General features: G+C 36.9%; 1 protein-coding gene across 6 annotated transcripts in view; it reads right to left on the bottom strand.

The window, feature by feature from the left end:
• Window positions 1-961: 961 nt before the first annotated feature.
• LOC115214039 (vasculin) overlaps window positions 962-18,621 on the bottom strand; it is a 202,954-nt gene continuing 185,294 nt past the window's right edge. For 4 of the 6 annotated variants that reach the window (XM_036505022.1, XM_036505020.1, XM_036505019.1 and 1 more), the window contains one exon: window positions 962-1,232. In XM_036505022.1, the coding sequence (XP_036360915.1) occupies window positions 1,056-1,232 (177 nt within the window). In that variant the 3' untranslated portion in view covers window positions 962-1,055. Of the gene's footprint in view, window positions 1,233-2,268; window positions 2,431-3,255; window positions 5,196-18,621 lie in introns of those variants that run through there. The other 2 variants (XM_036505021.1, XM_029783062.2) reach the window with 2 other exon arrangements.

Below are 18,621 nucleotides of genomic sequence, written 5' to 3' on the forward strand. Positions count from 1 at the left end.
ACTTTGTAACAATTGCAACTGGCTCTGAATGATGAGGGGAGATAATATAAATCTTAATCTAGAGGGGAAGAAAGGTTGGGAAAGTGTTGGCAAGACAAAAACCAACTCGAGGAGGAGGAGGTAGTGGTGGTGGTGGTGGTGGTGGTGGTGGTGGTGGTAAAAGAAATAACAATCAAATCTCCCTCTCCCTCAAACCATATTCTACCATTTAAGGAAAGAGGCCACACTGGATAATATAGTTATATTTCTGAAAAATTATGGGATAGTTAGGGCTGGAATACCTTAGATCATAGATCTCCTTGATTATGGTTGTTGTAGGGCTAAACAGCAATAGTAACTTACAGAGACTGATATCATGCATACACAAAATATAAACACCCAAGTATATACACTATGCACACACACACACACACACATATATAAAGAGAGAGAGAGAAAGTGAGAGATGCATACACAAATCTGTCAGTGATGTGCACATTAACAATCGTAATTCTTCAACAGAACTGCACACACACACTCTTATGCCTGTAACACACTTCTCCCACCACCACTCACAGTAAATACCAGTGATAAACTGGAAAAATTGTTATAGCATTGTCTGCAAATCAATGAAATTGTGTAAGTCTATAGTCACTGTTTCAGATTCCAAAGAAACTATGGACCACCCCAGTGAGTTTTACAACAACCTAGTGCCATCTGAGGTATCACTTCACAGATTCACTTATAAGAAAGCCATTTAAAGTTAAGATATATATTTACCCTGAGGTACAAATTGAAAAAAGATGTTTTAATGAAAATAAGTGACCTAGTGAATTCAAAAATACCAAAACATTTTTGTTTAAAAAAAATTAAGTTGGTGAAACAGTTTTCTTATGGCAAAATAATTTTAGATTCTATATTATTTAGTGCCCAAAATTTTAAACCCTTTATTAATAGAGGAATAATAAGGACAAAAATAATATAAATGTACTAAATAGAATTATTTTAATGACTATTTTGGTAAACAATTACTTGATTTACTTCCATGTTTTTCTGGTGAATCTCACTTTATTGACCTATAGCAAGCAGGTGGTGGTCCAGCCACTTCCATATCTTGTCTCCAGCTCTTTGATATCTTTATGGGTGAAAACTCTCACCTTGTTTTTCAAAAATTTGTGTTTTTGAAGAAAGTAATTCCAGTGGGAATGAAAATACATGATGATGATGATATTGCATCCAAATTTCTGATAGTTCTGTAAAAATGATTCAACACTATTAACATAATATCTCTATACTTCAAGACCAAAATATTTACAATATTTCTAAATAAAATCCAAACATCAAGTTCACATGTAATCTTAGACTTTTCAAATTCTGTCATTCATTTTTATTTTATTTATATCCCTACATAGACACCTTTTATTTCTTGATTAAATGTTTGTAAATAAACATTCATAATACTTCATAAATACTTGAAACAATTATTTTTGTCATATAGCTGCATGAGGCCCCAGTTTTATGTATAAAGGAGGCAACAATAATTTTTTTTTTCGTGGTCGATTAGTGGCTGTGAATGTTTCTTTTATCCTTTGACCTTCAATAAAAAATATTGCTTTACAATGATTAACTGACCATAAAAGATGTTCTTTTTGTCCAGTCACACCATCACTTGTGAGTGGGCTGGCAGAGCTCTCTCTCTCTCTCTCCCTCTCTCACACACACACACAAAGCATGACATTTTAGTATATCGATACTGTTGACTAAGGCACACAGCAATAACTTTAGTTTTCACACACAATCCATGAGTAGTCTTGATACTTTGTTTTCTCAAGGAGAAATGTGAAGTTTCCAAAAGATTCTTTCAAGTAAAGTGAGTGAGCAACAAGAATAAATGAATATTTGTTACCATTGAGAAGAAGGAATCAAAATGCTAATCACAAGCTTAGTAATTTAAACACTTTCTTAATATACACTGAATCAAACCCAGCTGATTGATGCCACAAACTAAATTACAGTCTGAGGTAAAATATGGAAGAAATTCTTTTTCCTGATGGTAGTGTATGTCACCTGGATTAAGCAAATCAGTGGTAATTAACCTTCAACCAAATAATACAGAAATTTCATAAAATCCAAGTTCACTCTGCAAATCATTGAATTTGTGTAAAACATTGAGGCACAGTATTAAAGAGATGCATTTTGTGTCTTCTGTTCTTTCATTTTAAGAGCAGTTATATGAAACATGGGTCTTCTCACAGGTGGCATAGTGAAATATTACATTTGTTTTTTCCATTAAATCTTGTCACTTGCATGAGTAGAAATAGCAATCATCTGTGTGATGTTGTGACTCACAACAAACCATTGATCTTATAAACAATGTAGATTTCTTTCTTTCCTTTGCTCCAAAATGTAACTCAATACAATTTATGAGGGATCCAGGATTCATTTTGATTGCTGAAATACAATCAATATATTTGTTTAACAAAAGATGATATATTTTGCCTCTGTTGTTAAGGCGTATATTTGCCACATATATTACAAAATGTATTTTTTATGTTCACATGGTCTGCTTGTTATATCTAAATAAATAGAGAAAAATAAACATATAAAGTCAATGAAAAGCATGTTATTAAATATGTGTAATGTACTTTATGAAATAATCTTATAGGATATTCTTTTTCATTTGTGGAAAACTATGATGCAATGAAAACATATTGATAACCTTCTTAACTTCATAGATGTCATTTAAATTGCCTGAAAATAAATACTATAATCACCATTGAACAAATGCCATTTTCTCAAGGAGCTTAGATATTCCATCTCTGTGGACTGGAACAAGGTCTGATACAGTTGCTCCTGCTACTCCACAACTTAAACTTTGGGGGAGGTTGAAGGTGGATGGAGAATTTCTTCAGATTTCTGTTTAAAATATTGTTTTAAAGGCCAGAAAGTTTCAGGCATGGAGGTAAATCGATTACATCAACCCAAGTGCTTGACTGTTACTTATTTTATTGACCCCAGAAGGATGAAAGGCAAATTTGACCTTGGCAGAATTTGAACTCAGAATGTAAAGACAGCTGAAATGTCACTAAGCATTTTGCCTGATGCGCTAACAATTCTGCCAGCTTGCCACATTCATTTTCTGCTTTAGATATTGAAGATTAGGATTTTGAAAACTCAAAATCATAATCTCCAACAACAACATGGTACACAAGTCAATTATAGTAGCACTAGAAAACTTATCTCCATCAATTAACACCTTCAGATCTTTTCTTTAAAAAATAATGGCACATCAGATAATGTGGTCCTACATACATGGAATAATTTCAGCTGGAATGCCATTAGTCAGTTGTCTGTTGATTGTGTGATTAGAGGTTATACAATAGCACAAATACACCTGTTCATTTTTTTCTTTCCATACTCATGGCTAGAAAAAAAATATTTGTCAAACAGCTCTTACATGGCAAATAATCCACATAATTTCCACATTACATAAGTTGCTAGACCTTACATGATCAGATGAGGGTAAAAGTTAGGTATCAATGAGAGGATTGACTTCACTGACCTCCACCCCAATACAAATTTGGTCTGTACTCCTGACGTATAAACCCAGAAAAACAAAACACTTGCAGGAGCAGGTAATTAAATCTCCACCCACTTAATTTTGTTTAACAATGGGTTCTACCTGCATGGAAGGAAGACTGTAAATAACAATAATAATCACTGTAAATACTTCCATTTTGGGTCACCACTGAAAAGTTCATTTTCAAGAAACACATCTGTGACTTCCTCTCCAAGATATTGTTGTTCAACCCAAGTCTGCTTGGTCAACCTTTTGACCAAATAGACCAGACTTAGATCATTTTTTAAATATCAGACATTATCCAAGATAATAAGATGTATTTATCTGATATTTCTAGCAGCTTAACAATATAGTGGCTTGTTTTACTCCAAGCTATTGTCACAAGTAGAGCTGAACCCAGCACTGCAAGCTAACATACCGAACATTTTCCTTTTTAATGAGTAGAACTTATAACCCTTTTTCAGGGTCAGAGGTAGCTTTCCAAGGCTAAAGGCACGTAAGGGTCTAGTTGCAGTATCAAAATAGGTGCTGCTTACAATGGCAACTACTTCGAACTTAGTGGAACTTATTTTCAGTGAGGCGAACTGGTCATGGAACACAACACTGCTAGAAACAAAATACAGAACAAAGATTTCTTAGTTGGTTATCCATCAACAGATAGACACATACATACACACACACTCTCACACACACAGTATGTGTGTGTGTATGCTCCTTTAGTGAATATTATGAGAAAGAAAATGGTTATTATAAAAAAATGTTAAATGGTATAATTTTTGTTTATTTCTTTACAAGGAGAGGGGGTTTGCAAATTGACGACAGCAGCATTTAACAAACAGAAATAAAGGTTTGATGCTGTCTAGTTATACTGACCACACTAAATAAGACAGTATGGTTCCCGGAGTTGAGATCAGCATACAACTTTGATATACTGAAAGTTTCCATAGAATAAACCTTGTTATAGTTCTGATACATCACATGAAATCAAAGCTAGGCTTCTGCTGTGTTTTTCTTTTTTAAAATATATTATCATTATCAATGATAACAAAATATGTTTAGTTCATATATTTTCATTTCAGTTTAGCAGTTCTTACATCTGCAGACCCCTTCCCCATCTCACCCCAAAAGCTATAGCTTTTGCAGCACAATACAGCAACTAGAATATTTCAACTTTAACTAATGGTAATGTATGTATGTATACTGATTCAACTTTAACTTGTGTTAAATGTGTGTGTAAAAAAGTTTTTTAATTACTGTTTGGTAAATAAAAATGTACCTTAATTTTTAAAAAAGTAGTTTTTTCAAATTTTCTGCAGTCAGGCTACAGAATCTTAATTTTTTTTGCTTTGTTTATTGTTTGGGTTTCTTTTTGTATTTATTATGTAATTCAATTTTCTTTCTTTCTTTTTGCCAATATACAGTCTTTAAATTGATTAGAAGGAAAAATAGCTTGAGTAGTGTCGATGAGATATCACATTTGAAAAAGATGTCTTCTTGCCTAGCATGGATCATCCGAGTCACTCTCAGATGAAGAGACGTCATTCAAGTCCTGTACATTCGGTTGGTAAACTGGCATGTGCTTTGGACTCCAGGTTTTCGGAAGATGACGAACCAGACAATTTTTTTGATGTTTTGCCTAGAGAAGACAAAATATTTTATATACATATGTACATACATACATGATTATATATTTACAAGCCAATGAGGGTGCCTCTTAAAAAAATATAAGGCACATGGAGGTTATGGTTTTGGTTCTAGAAATGAGGAGAGAACAAGGCTGCTGGAGTTCTTATGATGCTAATGACTTGATTTGCAACACTTGATCACCTATGAATCTGGTGGGCACAGAAATCAGATTGACTACATTCACACCAGAAAATGGGATAGGCAGATGCTCGTAAATGAAAAGTCATTTCCTGGTGAAGAATGTACTGCCCAACATAGGTTAGTTTTTAAGTGACTTCAGACTTAGAGCTAGAAGAATTCAGAGATGTAAACCACTTTGAGAAAAGAAGATAATCTTATTGGATATTCTTTCTCATTTGTGGAAAACTATGATGCAAGGGGAAAAAAATGATAACTTTCTTGATTTTATGGATTACATTAAAATCACCTGAAAATAAACATTATAATCACCATTGGCCAATGTCGTTTTCTCAAGAAGCTTAGATATTCCACCTTTGTGCAATGGTACAAGGTTTGACATTGTTGAGGGTCCTTCAAACAGTCGGGGATTTAGAGACATATTATTTGAAGCATTTGACGAAAAGAAAGAGAAGATAGAGGTGTATAAGGAAGAGAAGATAGAGGTGTATAATATAGGGGTCAATTGGAAGTTCAATCTACTGAGTGCTACAGACTAAGTCTATAGCTGGTACAAAATTCCAGCCAGAATAAGGGTGGTATAGTGATGGAACAGGGAAGTAGACAGAGCCATAAAAGCTGCTTGGAAGGTTTGGAAGAATGGGGTCAGAAAAGCTAGGAGATAGGGGAGAAACAGAAGAGATATGCCAATATTATTCAGTATGAGGACCAAGGACATGAGATGTTCCAGATATCAAGGCTGTGTATCAGAGAAAATTGAGATGCAGTGGAAGTGTGTTTGGAAGGATAATGGTATACTTGCACTAAGTATTTTGAAAAGAAAGAGGCATAGAATGGGGAGAAAGAGTTTTCCTCATATGAACTTGACAGAGAGTCCAGCCATTTTTGTTGCCAGCAGTGTGATAGATACAGCAATTAAGAATATGAAGACTAGGAAAGCTCCTGGTCTATTGGGAATTATCTCTGAGATGCCTAGTCACCTGTATGATTAATCAGGTTGTAGGTATTATATCCAATGATTGGCATAGCAGTATCATAGTCAACTGTTATAAAGGTAGGTATCAAATTACTGGACCAGGTTATGAAAGTCACTGAAAAAGTTGTAGCCCAATTCATTAGGAAGAGAGTTAACCTAGATAAGATGCAATTTGATTTTGTTCTAAGGAAGAGAACTACTGATGCAGAAGTATTTAAGGAAAAGTAAACCCCTGCAATTGGCATTTGCTGATATGGAGAAAGCCATTGATAAGGTGCCTCAGCCCCTCACCTGGTGGTCACTGCAGAAGCTAGAAGAATGGTTAATGAGAGTCATTCAAGCCATGTACAAGTAAGAGTTAACAATGAGTACAGCAACGAATTTAGTATGCATGTAGGAGTTATCATCAGGCTTTGATTATCAGTCCTCCTCTGTTTATCATTGTCCTCCAGGAGATAACAAAGGAATTGAAAACTTGGACAGGTACTTCTCTATGCTTATGATGTTGTTCTTATAGCTGAAACTGTAGAAGAGTTAGAAATAAAACTGCAGATGTGGAAGCAAAACCTGGAATCAAAGCATCTTAAAGTTAACTTAGCAAAGATCTAAGTTCTAGTTAGCTGTCCTGTTGTATATGCAGACAAGGTATAGGTAGAAATTCCATATGGTGTACTCGGTGCAAACTATGGACACATAAGTGATACAGTGGAATTACAGGAAGGTTAACAGAGAAAGTAGAATTTGTTTGTAGCAGATGTGCAGGGGCAGTAAACAATAAGACACACCAGAAATAGATGCTCTGGAATGCCCAGGAAGTTCCTTAGAAGTAAGAGATAGCTTCAATTACCTAGGTGACCAAATTAGCAGTAGAGGAAGTATAGTTGTTAGAATAAGAACAGGCTGCAGGAAGTTCAGGGAACTACTACCTCTGTTGGTAACAAAAAGCTCTCTGAGTGAAAAGTACTGGTTCTATGATGCAAAATTAATGTTTTTAAGTGATCTAAATTAGAACTACCAGCAAAATTTCATGCCCCCATTTATGTTCCAAACAGTAATTTAAGAACAAAAGTTACTAAATTACTCATTATTTTCAAAATTAATTGAAACAAAATGCAGTTATATATATATATATAAATTAATTGTTATCGCCATATTAATATGGCATTCTTATAGAGACTTAGTAATTTTAATATTTCTATTATATATATATATATAAAAGAAGATAAAGATATAAATAATAACATGTAAATATTGGGTTAAAGACCCTTTTCTCTATTCAAAAACGCTATTGAATAGAGAAAGTTGAAGGATGCTTGTGGGACTTGAAGCACATATTCTGTAAACATGACATTCTACCACTGGAGTAAAGCAATCCTTTGAAATACTATAAAAATAGATTGAAGAACAAAGTTTCTAAAATTTCAAAATGTTGCTTTTGTCCATCTGTCATGTTTACAGAAGTTGTGTGTTCAAGACCCAAGGGCAGCCTTCATGGTTTTCTATCCAAAAGGGATTTTAACCCAATATTTCATCATCATCATCATCCTTTAACATCTATTTTCCATGCTGGCAATAGTTGAACAGTCTGACATGAGCTGGCCAGCCAGAGAGCTGTCCAGTCTCCAACTGTCTGCTGTGGCATGGTTTCTATAGCTAGATGCCCTTCATTATTATTCATAACTTTATCTACTTTGAGTTCTATAGTTAAAAACAAATTATAAAACATTCCCTTAAAGTTTCTAAATTTTTATGATGTAAACAAAATGTTATGAACTTATGGGTTTACATATTGTATTTTGTGTGTAAGCACTTTTGCTGTTCAACTTTTCAAATATGTATTCTGATCCACATAGAGAAAGTTGATTTTAGTAATGGTGCTAAATATTTCTGGTTTAGAATTCTTTTGCTTTTCATAATTAAATCATTTCTGTCTTTTACTTTGTAAAAAAGGAATATTTTGAGTTTCCCATGAGCACAAATGGAACATTTCTAAGAAAAGAATCTTTAATTTACTATTTGTGCTCACTCACACAGTTGGTTAATTTTATTCCTGTTATTCTGATGTAGCTTTCATTGCATTGTGGGGATGTGATGCAATAGATGAGATTTATTTGCTTTGCAATGCATATTTGCATTCACCTTCAATTCATTCCCATTCTCAAACCTTTTGGCTGTTCCTTGTTCGATTATTTCAAACTTATTTCTTTCTCCAATATGTATCTAGCCTTTGTTAGGAGTTTTTTGAAATTTGGTGGTTGTCTTTGGTTGTTGATGATTTGTGATTTTTAAATTATTTATTTGATGAGTGATGTAGAATTTAGGATTATGAGTGGCTACAAATGGAATACTTACATGTGTTTTTGTTTCCATCCTCAGTGTGAGTGTTTCTCCATAAGACAGAGATTGAGATTTCTTCTACTTTAGTTATGACATGATTTATTAGGTTTTTTTTTTGGGGGGGGGGGGTATTTTTGTTTTTGAATGAATATATTTAGTTCTACTAGTTGTTTCTCTCACCTAACATTGGGCATATATGCTTTGCTAAATTATGTTCTTGGGGGGAGGGTAAAATCTAAATATCGGTGTGTCCATGTCCTTGCAGTAGAGATCTATTGTAACTGCTTTCTCACTTCCTTTAATTATTAGAATGTCCAGAAGAGGAAGTCCTCTTTTATTCATTTCCATAGTGAACTGGGTTAACTCTTGAATGCTTTGTTCCAAGATAAGAAGCAGACATCCAAGAATCTTTTCCATTTCCTATTAAATAGGACAGGAAATGTTCATCAAAAGTAATTCCAGACAGAGAATAGATTTATTTTCTTCCAGTACTAGTGTCACAAACATTGATGCAACTTTCACTCTATCATCATGCCTGGAATTTGTAGGTAATATTGCATTTTAGAAAATAGCTGTTTTCTAGTACCAATTATAATCCTTCAAGTATAAACTCTTTTTGTAATCTTTCCTGAATTCTTTGTGGGTCTATCCAGAATTCTATTGCTTCTAATCTTATTTAATAAGCAATATTACTTACAAATGCAAGGTATGGCAATGGGGATAAAAGTTGTACTGAAGTTTGCAATACTAGTAATGGAGTTCTCGGAAGAAAAACCAAAAAGCAAAAGAAATCCTAATCTCTTCCTTATGGAGAAACACTCAAACTGAGGATAAAAACAAATTTAATAAATATATAAATATTCCATTTGCAGTCACCCATAATTCTAGGAACTAGAACATGATACCTTCCAATCCTATAGGCATAGCTGTGCAATAAGAAGCTTGCTTCCCAACCACATGATTCTGGGTTCAGTCCCACACTATGGTACCTTGGACAAGTATCTTCTACTATAGCCTAGTGAGATTTGGTAGATGGAAACTGAAAAACTGTGTGTGTGGTGTGTGTGTGTGTGTGTGTGTGTGTGTGTGTGTGTGTCTTTGCATCTGTTTGTCCCCCACCACCACTTGACAACTAGTGCTGGTGTGTTTACATCCCTGTAACTTAGTGATTCAGCAAAAGAGAGCGATAGAGTAAGTACTAGGCTTTAAAAAAGAAATTAAAAATATTGGGGGTGATTCATTCCACTAAAACAAAGAGAAAATTCTCTAAGGTGGTGCCTCAACATGGCCACAAGTAAAAGGTAAAATATATAACTAAAGAATCACAAATCAAAAACAGCCAAAGACAAGCACCAAATCTCAGAAAGACTCCTAACAAAGTCAAGATTTACATTGGATACAGATATAATGCAGCTAACAAATTGTGAAGACACTTATGGGAGGTGTTAAATAATTGAACGAGAAACAACCAAAAGATTCAAGAATGAGAAAGAATTGAAGGTGAAAGCCAACATCAATTACAAAACAAAAAATCCCAACTACTGCATCACATTCCTATAATGTAATGAAAATTACATCAGAGTAATAGGAACAAAAATAACCAACTGTGTGAGTGTGCTCAAACAGTAAATTAAAGATTCATTTCTTAGAAATGTTCCATGTAGTATAAACATTTGTGTACATGGAAAACTCAAACAGTTCCTCATTAATAGAAACCAGAAATAGTGCTATTAAAAACTTTCTTTATACAAAAAAAAAGAAAAACTCAAAATAAAAACTTGTTAATCATTTGTTTGTGACATTGTTGCATACAAATTTTTTTTTTAAGTTAATAATTTTTAAGGAAATCTTCTTTTAAAATATTGTGACTGCATCAAGTATTTTTTGCACATTTAATCTAACATAAATCTCTAAATTTTAAACACTATAAAAAATCCTGTTACAGCTAGATTTAAAAGTATAACATATTTCTAGTTATTTTATTTTATTTATGTTATTCCCATAATACTTAACACATGACAGAGGGAGCAGCCATTTACTTACACAGGAAGGAGAAGGAGTAAACATTAAATCGATAAGTATTCTGCCTTTGATAATTTTTTACTATCTTGTATAGATAGGGATAAATCTTACACTAAATTATTAATACCTGTAATGTTTATATAGGTAGGTTGTAGGATTTGATGTGTTAATAATAGTCATTGAGGATTTCCTTAGGTTTAGCATTTTCTATATATATCAGTATTGTAATTTTAGGTGTTTAATTTGTAAAATTTTTTAATTTCTTTAATTTAATTTTTTTAAAAATATATTTGCAATTTATATATTTTTATTATATTTGTATTCATATTCTTATTTTTCTATTTAATATGACTTATAATATGTATTTTTACTTTGATCCTTTAATAATAATAACAATAAGATAAATAGCCTGAGGACGCACTGGTGGATTTTATGTATTAGGTATAGACTTTATAAACTCCCCTCCAGCACAGAAACACATGTAGCAGTCATTAAATATATCTTATTTCCCCACAGATTAATAACAGGTAAGTTATACAGATTTTCTCAAATAATTCTATTGTATATTATGGAATTTTTTTAAAATGCTTATTTTATTGGATATAACTTTCTATGTTACAATAAGGTTATCCTGAAATAGGAGCTTTAATGGTAAAATCCCAAATTTGTAATAATATATATACATATACATACATATATATATATATATACATATGCATACATATAAATATATCTTTATATATATATAAAACTGAGAATGTGTGTCTGTCTGTCTGTGTGTTTCCCTAAAACTTGAGAACTACACAACCAATTTCCTTCAAATTTTACACATGCCTTACTTAGGGTCCATGTAGTTTCATGGGCAAAAAAAAATGTTCAACTTCTTGCCTAGAGCGAGCCCATAGCAATATCATATCTTCTCCACTATTTCAGTATTACGTGTTAAAAGTGAAACAAAAGTATTTCTCTATTTTATGTCAGATGCTTTCACTTTAACAATAAAAATAATAATAACAATTGAATTATATGTAGTAAGTAATAATTAAAATCAAACTAAAGTATAATATAACAAAAGTAAAAATAGCAATTGGTATAAAATTGCATCAATGATTTGAACTTGAATAAGTGGTTTCACATGAATGGGAATAAATTAAAAATAAAATTAGCATGCAGAAATGGAATAGTCCAGATGGATAATAAAAAATTAATTAAATTAAAGAAAAGACTATTGTCTATAAAGTATACAATGTAGAGAAAAAAGAAGAGCTAACAATTCCAGTCTTCATCGAGTTGGTTAGTTAATTTTTGTGTGAACTGTTAAATTGGAAAAAAAGTTGAATCGCGTGAGGCTCTTGCCGCCACGTGTTGGAACCTTATTATAGAAGGTGCGTCGACCCTCAAGTCATGGAGACTTACGCGGGGGTCGCCGCAACGAAAAGTGATGAGCCTCTTATAGTAAGAGAAGTGTTTTTTAGAAAAGAACAATTATTTGATTATGAAAAATTCATCAAAAGGGAGGGTGACAGCATAAAGCTAGTCCCACCTGCTGAAACGATAGAAGAAAAAAATAATAAGACTATAACGTACAGGACGCAAGACAGGATTACAAAAAAATTGGTGAGAGTAACGATAGAAGAAATTGAGAAATGTCTGGGGGACATTATGAAAAAGGCAACGTACGTGAACAGAGGAAAGAAATATGGTACGGTGGAGGTGAGATGCGCAACAAAAGAAGTTGCGGCCTCATTAGCTTCCACGGTACTAAAAGCTGAAAACTTCATCATGTGGCCTACATATAAAGGAAAAAGAGGGGTTCGGGTAAGAGTCCCAAAGGTGCCCCCAGAAATTAAAACAGAAATGCTGGTAACAGCCATTATTGGGGCAGCAAAGGAGGAAATAGAAATAGGGTCGATCAAGGAGACCAATGTTGTGAACTGGAAGGGATTCGGAGTGAAAATGTGGCTGATGGCCACAATAGAAGACATAGAAAGGTTTCCCTTCCAAATTGAACTAGAAAATGAGAGAACAATGGCCGTGATAGTGGAGGGGAGAAAGCCGAACTGCTACTTGTGTGGGTCAAGAGGACACATAAGAAAGGAATGTCCGCTATATGAATTCACAGCGGAGAAGGAAATGGAGCGAAAAAAGACACAAAGTGGAGAGACAACGGAAGAAAACAAAAAAGAGAATAAAAAAGAACACGAAGGAAAGAACAGCGAAAGCAAGGAAAAGGAAATAACGGTGAAACAAAAAGAGAAAGGAAGTAACAACACACTGAAGGAAAATGAAATCAAAGGGAAGAAATTAATAGAAAAGGAACAAAATTCACAGGGCAAAGAAGTAATAGAGAAAGAACCAAAACAGAATCAAGAGAAAGAAAAGGAAAGTACACTAAAGGAAAGAGAAAAAACAGGGAAAAAACAAGAGAAGGAACAGAAGCAAGAGAAAGGAAAAGATGGCACACGAAAAGAAAAAGAAACAACAGGAAAGGAAGATAAGGCACAGGGTAGAGAGACGACAGACAAAGAGCCAAAAAGACAAGAGAAGGAAAAAGAAAGAAGAGAAAACAAAAAGAGAGAAAGAGAGAAACCGAGAGAGGAGAGCAAAGAGGAAATAAGTCCTAAGAGGAAGACTAGAGAGAACAGGCGATACAAATTCTATGGAACGTTGGTCTATCACAGGCATTGTGAGGAGATGGAAAATGTGATAAACGAAACAGATGGATACACATGGGTCAGGACGGGCACCGAATGGAAAGAAACGGGTGCACTAGTCCACGAGGATGGCGCCGATGCATTCATCGAGGCAGCCGGTAAGAACGTGTTAAAACACATGAAATGCCGACTTGTAAGGTGGCCAAGAACAATGGAGATCTATGAAGATTTGGTCGAGGTAATGGAATTTATTTAAAAAAGAAAATGTTTATTTGAAAACTTTATTGGTGAAAAGAATTTTAAATTCTGCAAAATGTTGAAGTGATAATACACTCTGAAAATTCTTTTGAAATATATGTAAAATGATTTTGAATTTTATTGTGAAATGTATCTTTGAGAAAAAAAATGACGAAATGTAACCACTCGATTTCAGGGATCGAGTGGGCATTACACCACATTGTACAAATTTCATAACTCATTATATTATTTTTTTCCCGATTGTATTGTCCCCTCTATGTTGCCCCTTGTGGGTAGGAATAAAACAATTCCAGTCTGTTATACGCCAGTCTGTGTTTGTCATTTTGCTGTTTATTACCGGTTTGTGAATTTAACTATTGTTACTTTGTTTTATATATATTGTGTTTCTGTGTAAAAACTGTTAGTAGCCTTCGCGCGAAGGCTACGTATTAAAATTCCCCCCCCACGGGGGAATTGTTTTGATATAATTGTTGTGAAACAGTTTAAGATATACACAAAAGGCTTGTGAAGCCAAAATTTTTGAAGGCTTGTTAAAGCCAATTGAAAAGGCTTGTAAAGCCACATCCAGAGATGGAGACTCCTATCTCATATTCACCTGTATCAGGTGAAGAAAGTTCACCGGCGGTGACGCCGGAAAAAGAAGAGGCCCCAGCGAAGAAGTTCGCAGAAGTTGCAGGAAAAAAACAAAAAAAAATCAACACAGATAAGAGCAACCTAGAAAAGTATGAAGCACTTTTGAAAAAGGAAGGAAATGAAATAGCAGTGGAATCAGACGTCAGAAAGAAAGAAGAAGTAGAAAGAAAAAGGATTATCTACAAGACATACAATACAACAATGAAAAGCATTCAAAGAGTGGAGGAAAAAAAAATAGAGGATTGTCTGAAGACAATAAGGAAAGACATTACGTATATAAACCGTGGCAGAAAGTTTGGAACAGTTGAGGTGAGGTTCAGGACTGAGGAGATAGCCAAGAAGCTATCAACCGAACCTCAAAAAGCGGAGAATATAGTCCTTCTCCCCCTGTACAGAGGCAGAAGGACCTCAAAAATATTAATGAAAAATATTCCGCCAGAAGCGGACGCCACATGCCTGGTGGCGGCAGTGATGTTGGGCCTGGAGGACAAGATCACTATCCTCCAGGCTACAGTAGAGGAGGAGGGGTTTTGGCAAAGCCAATGTATCACAATGGCGATTCAGGCGGAGGTCCAAACGTTAGAAGAAATACCGGAGATATTGAGGCTCAGCGAGGAGGAGAGGGTGCTAGTGTTTGTGGAGGGCAGAAAGCCGAGGTACTTCGCATTCATTAGTTGTGCTAGGAGACTTTAACACAATTTGCAAAGCGGATGTAGATTGTGTTGGCTTGCGTCCAGATAGAAAAGGTAACATTGGCTTCCTGGAACTGCTAAGCCGCTTTGAGCTAGCAGATCCTTATAGGTTGGAATTTCCGAACGCTCCATTGTGGACATGGTCAAACAGCGACGGATCTTCCAGGTCATATATAGATAGGATACTAATTAGAAAAGTAGACAGAAAAATAGCTAAGTGTCCACAGTTTTACCTGGTCAGCTACAGTGATCATTAAATGGTCACCTGTAAGCTTGACATAGATAAGGTTAAAAATAGAGGCTCCGGTTACTGGAAACTTAATACGTCCCTTTTGGCGATTAAGGAGTACAGAGACCGGATTAGGACTATAATTCAGAGGGCGCTATCTGGTGCCATCATTAATAACAAATGGTGGTATGCCCTCAAGCGAGCCATCAAATTCGAGTCAATTAGATATAGCATAGGATTAGTGGCTAGAGAGGCTAGGAGGGAATCTAATCTAGTTAAGGAATTAGAGGAAGCCTTGAAAACTGGCTCTGCGGTTCAGGTGGCGGCCAAGAGACTGGCGTTAAACCAGCACCTTGAGGCCAAACACATGGGCTGCATTGTCAGGGCTAGGATCCACGTAATGGGTTGTGAAGGAATCAACGCCGTGAGATGGGCCCGAGTGGTGGAAGCTCAGCGTGGTAACGACGCCATGATTCGATCTATGACGCACCAACAAGGTGAGTTGATAAACGAGCCCGAGGAGATGTGTGAGGCCTTTCAGGAGCACTTCGCTCAGCTTTTCGGTGAGTGCAGCAGACTGGATAGGAGGAGGGCCTTTACGGACCTCCTCGACAGGCTGCCGCGCTTATCGGGGCGAGATGCGGAGGGCTGTGAAGGGCCAATCACGCCTGGGGAGGTGGTTGAGGCGATGGTGGACTGCGGCGCGGGCAAGGCGCCGGGTTTAGATGGTCTACCCTATGAGTTATATAAGAGTATGCCAGACTTGTTCGGGCACCTACTGGTGGAGGTCTATGCGAACTGGCAGCAGAACGGGTTCATACCCAGATCTGTGCGCCGGGGAGTAGTGACACTCGTCAGAAAGGACCCGAGCAAGGGGCAGTGCATTGATAATTTCAGGCCCATCACTCTGCTAAACACAGAGTTGAAGATTTTAGCCAAAGTGTTATCAAAAAGATTGGCGCGTGTCGCAGATGGTCTGATCGGGGAGGCACAGACATGTGCTGTTCCCGGCAGAACCATTCAGGATAATCTCCATCTTATGCGGTAAACTATAGAGGGGTTTAATAGTGATTCTGGCAAGGGTGGGGCACTGGTCCATTTAGACCAATCTAAAGCGTTCGATAGGGTCGACCATCGCTACCTGGTATCTGCCCTGGCACAGTTCGGGCTGGGCCTTGGCTTCCTCAGGTGGATTATCCAAATTTACAACATCGACTCGGTAGTTCGGGTGAACGGCTTCTTGTCGAAGCCGTTCAACATCAAGCGCTCGGTTCGTCAAGGGTGTCCGCTCTCCCCGCTTTTGTACGTGATGGCTCTTGAGCCATTACTGAGAAAACTGAGCGGCATCCCGAGACAGCCAGGTAGTGGAAAATCGGTGTCAGCGTACGCGGATGACATCACCATCATCGTAACCGAAATGGATCACCTATGTAAAGTAGGCAAGGCCATAGAGGTTTACGAGACGGTGACAGGAGCAAAAGTTAATCGCGAAAAGTCAGTCGGCTTGCAACTCGGTACCTGGAGAGGCAAGTCGATGCCTCCTGACAGCGTCGTGGGACATTGGACGGAGGGTCCGATTAAGTTGCTAGGGGTTTGGTTCGGTCCAGACCTCCAAATAGAGAAGAATTGGGGCGAGGTATCGAGCAGGGTGGCTGCAGTAACCAAGACCTGGTCTTGGCGGTGGCTATCCCTGAAAGGGAGGGCGGAGGTAGCCAATGTGTTTATCGCATCGGTTATTACCTACCGCCTTTCCGTTGTTCCTTGCCCTGATTCGTGGTTGATCAAGTTGGAAAGACAGCTCTTCTACTTCTTGTGGAAGGGCGGGAAACCACTTGTGAAACACTCTACTTGCTGTCAACAACTGTTAAAGGGTGGGCTAGGGATGCCTTGGCTGATGATGCGCAGACATGCGCTGAGGTTAAGACATCTGTGGCTCTACCTGGATGGTGAACGGGTGTGGTCTCCGCTAGCAAAACTGATGTTTCCCAAGTTCACTAGTTTCGGTGGATGGGAAACCTGGCTGAATCGTAGATCGAAACTAGGCACATGGTACACGGAGTGTCACAAGGCTCTCCTGCTATTCCGTCGCTCGGGCAACGCCTGCGGTGGGGGTTCCACCACATTCTTCTATAGAGGGTTGGTAGAGGCGGAATGTGAAGATACCTTGGGGGAAACCCTAGGTCTCGACGATAATCAGCTGGCCAGTCTGTTCCGACGTACGTTCGAGCCGAAGACACTGGACAACTTCCAGAAGTCTCTGGCATGGCAATGCTACAGAGGAGCTCTACCTGTTTGGGATAAACTCGCAAGGCACGGTGGCCAAGACAGTCCGATATGTCCAAGATGCGAGCGGGATAGGGAAACCGTCCCGCACGCTATTGTTCATTGTTCGGTCGTGTCTGAGGTGTGGGTTTATGCCGAACAGCTGTTGTCAAGCACACGAAGAGTACAGCTGTCGACTGAGTCTATTACAAAAATTGACCCACCAGATTTCCTCGCGAAAGAAGGTAAGAATTGTTTTCTCGTTGTGGTAGCAATTGCGAAAGAGGTGATATGGAAGACGAGAATGAAAGGTTTACGGTCAGGCAAGTTCATATCCGGCCCTGGTTTGATGAATTACTTCATCTTTCACCTGAAAAGGAAGATAGGGCTGGAGAGAAAATGCCTGACTAAGAGAGTGTATGAAGAACGATGGAAGGATGTAGCACGAAAGTTGCGAATGGATGACACCACATAAATGTAAAACAAGACGAAACCAAAGTATCAGTGGTGAGGCGGCGCTCGTGGGGTCCGAGTTAAACCCGCCCCCACTCCATCCGTAATGTCTTCCGGTCTGTTCTTCATTCGATTTTATATTTTTTGTATTTTTGTGAATTTTTAATCTCATCTTTTTTGTAACTCCATCCGAGAATCTGACCCCACATCAGGTTGTATTGTCCCCTCTATATTCGCCCCTTGTGGGTAATAATAAAACCATTCCACAATTGATGTCTGATTTTTCCCGTATTTGAAGCGTGGTATTTTCAGTAATTTGTAAGTAACTGTTTAGCGTTTGTTAAAGAAACTGTTGTTTTGTTTGAACTTTTGAACGTCTGGTGTAATAACAAGAGATATTGTTATTCCCCTCCTTACGGAGGGGAAAAGTGCTACACGTTACATACAAAAACAAAAACAAAATATATATATATATATATATATATATATATAACACTACATTTGTGGAAAAAATGAACAAAAAAGACATGAAGACAAAAAAAAACATGTTGTTTGATGTGGAAACACTGGTCGCTTCAAGTGATAACAGATTGGCGCATGTCGCAGATGGACTAATAGGGAAGGCACAAACGTGTGCCGTACCTGGCAGGTCCATTCAGGATAATCTCCATCTAATTAGATACACTATAGAGGGAATTAATAGCGATCCCGGCAAGGGAGGG

The sequence above is a fragment of the Octopus sinensis genome, linkage group LG7 (genome assembly GCF_006345805.1).
Source record: "Octopus sinensis linkage group LG7, ASM634580v1, whole genome shotgun sequence".
NCBI classification, from domain to species: domain Eukaryota; kingdom Metazoa; phylum Mollusca; class Cephalopoda; order Octopoda; family Octopodidae; genus Octopus; species Octopus sinensis.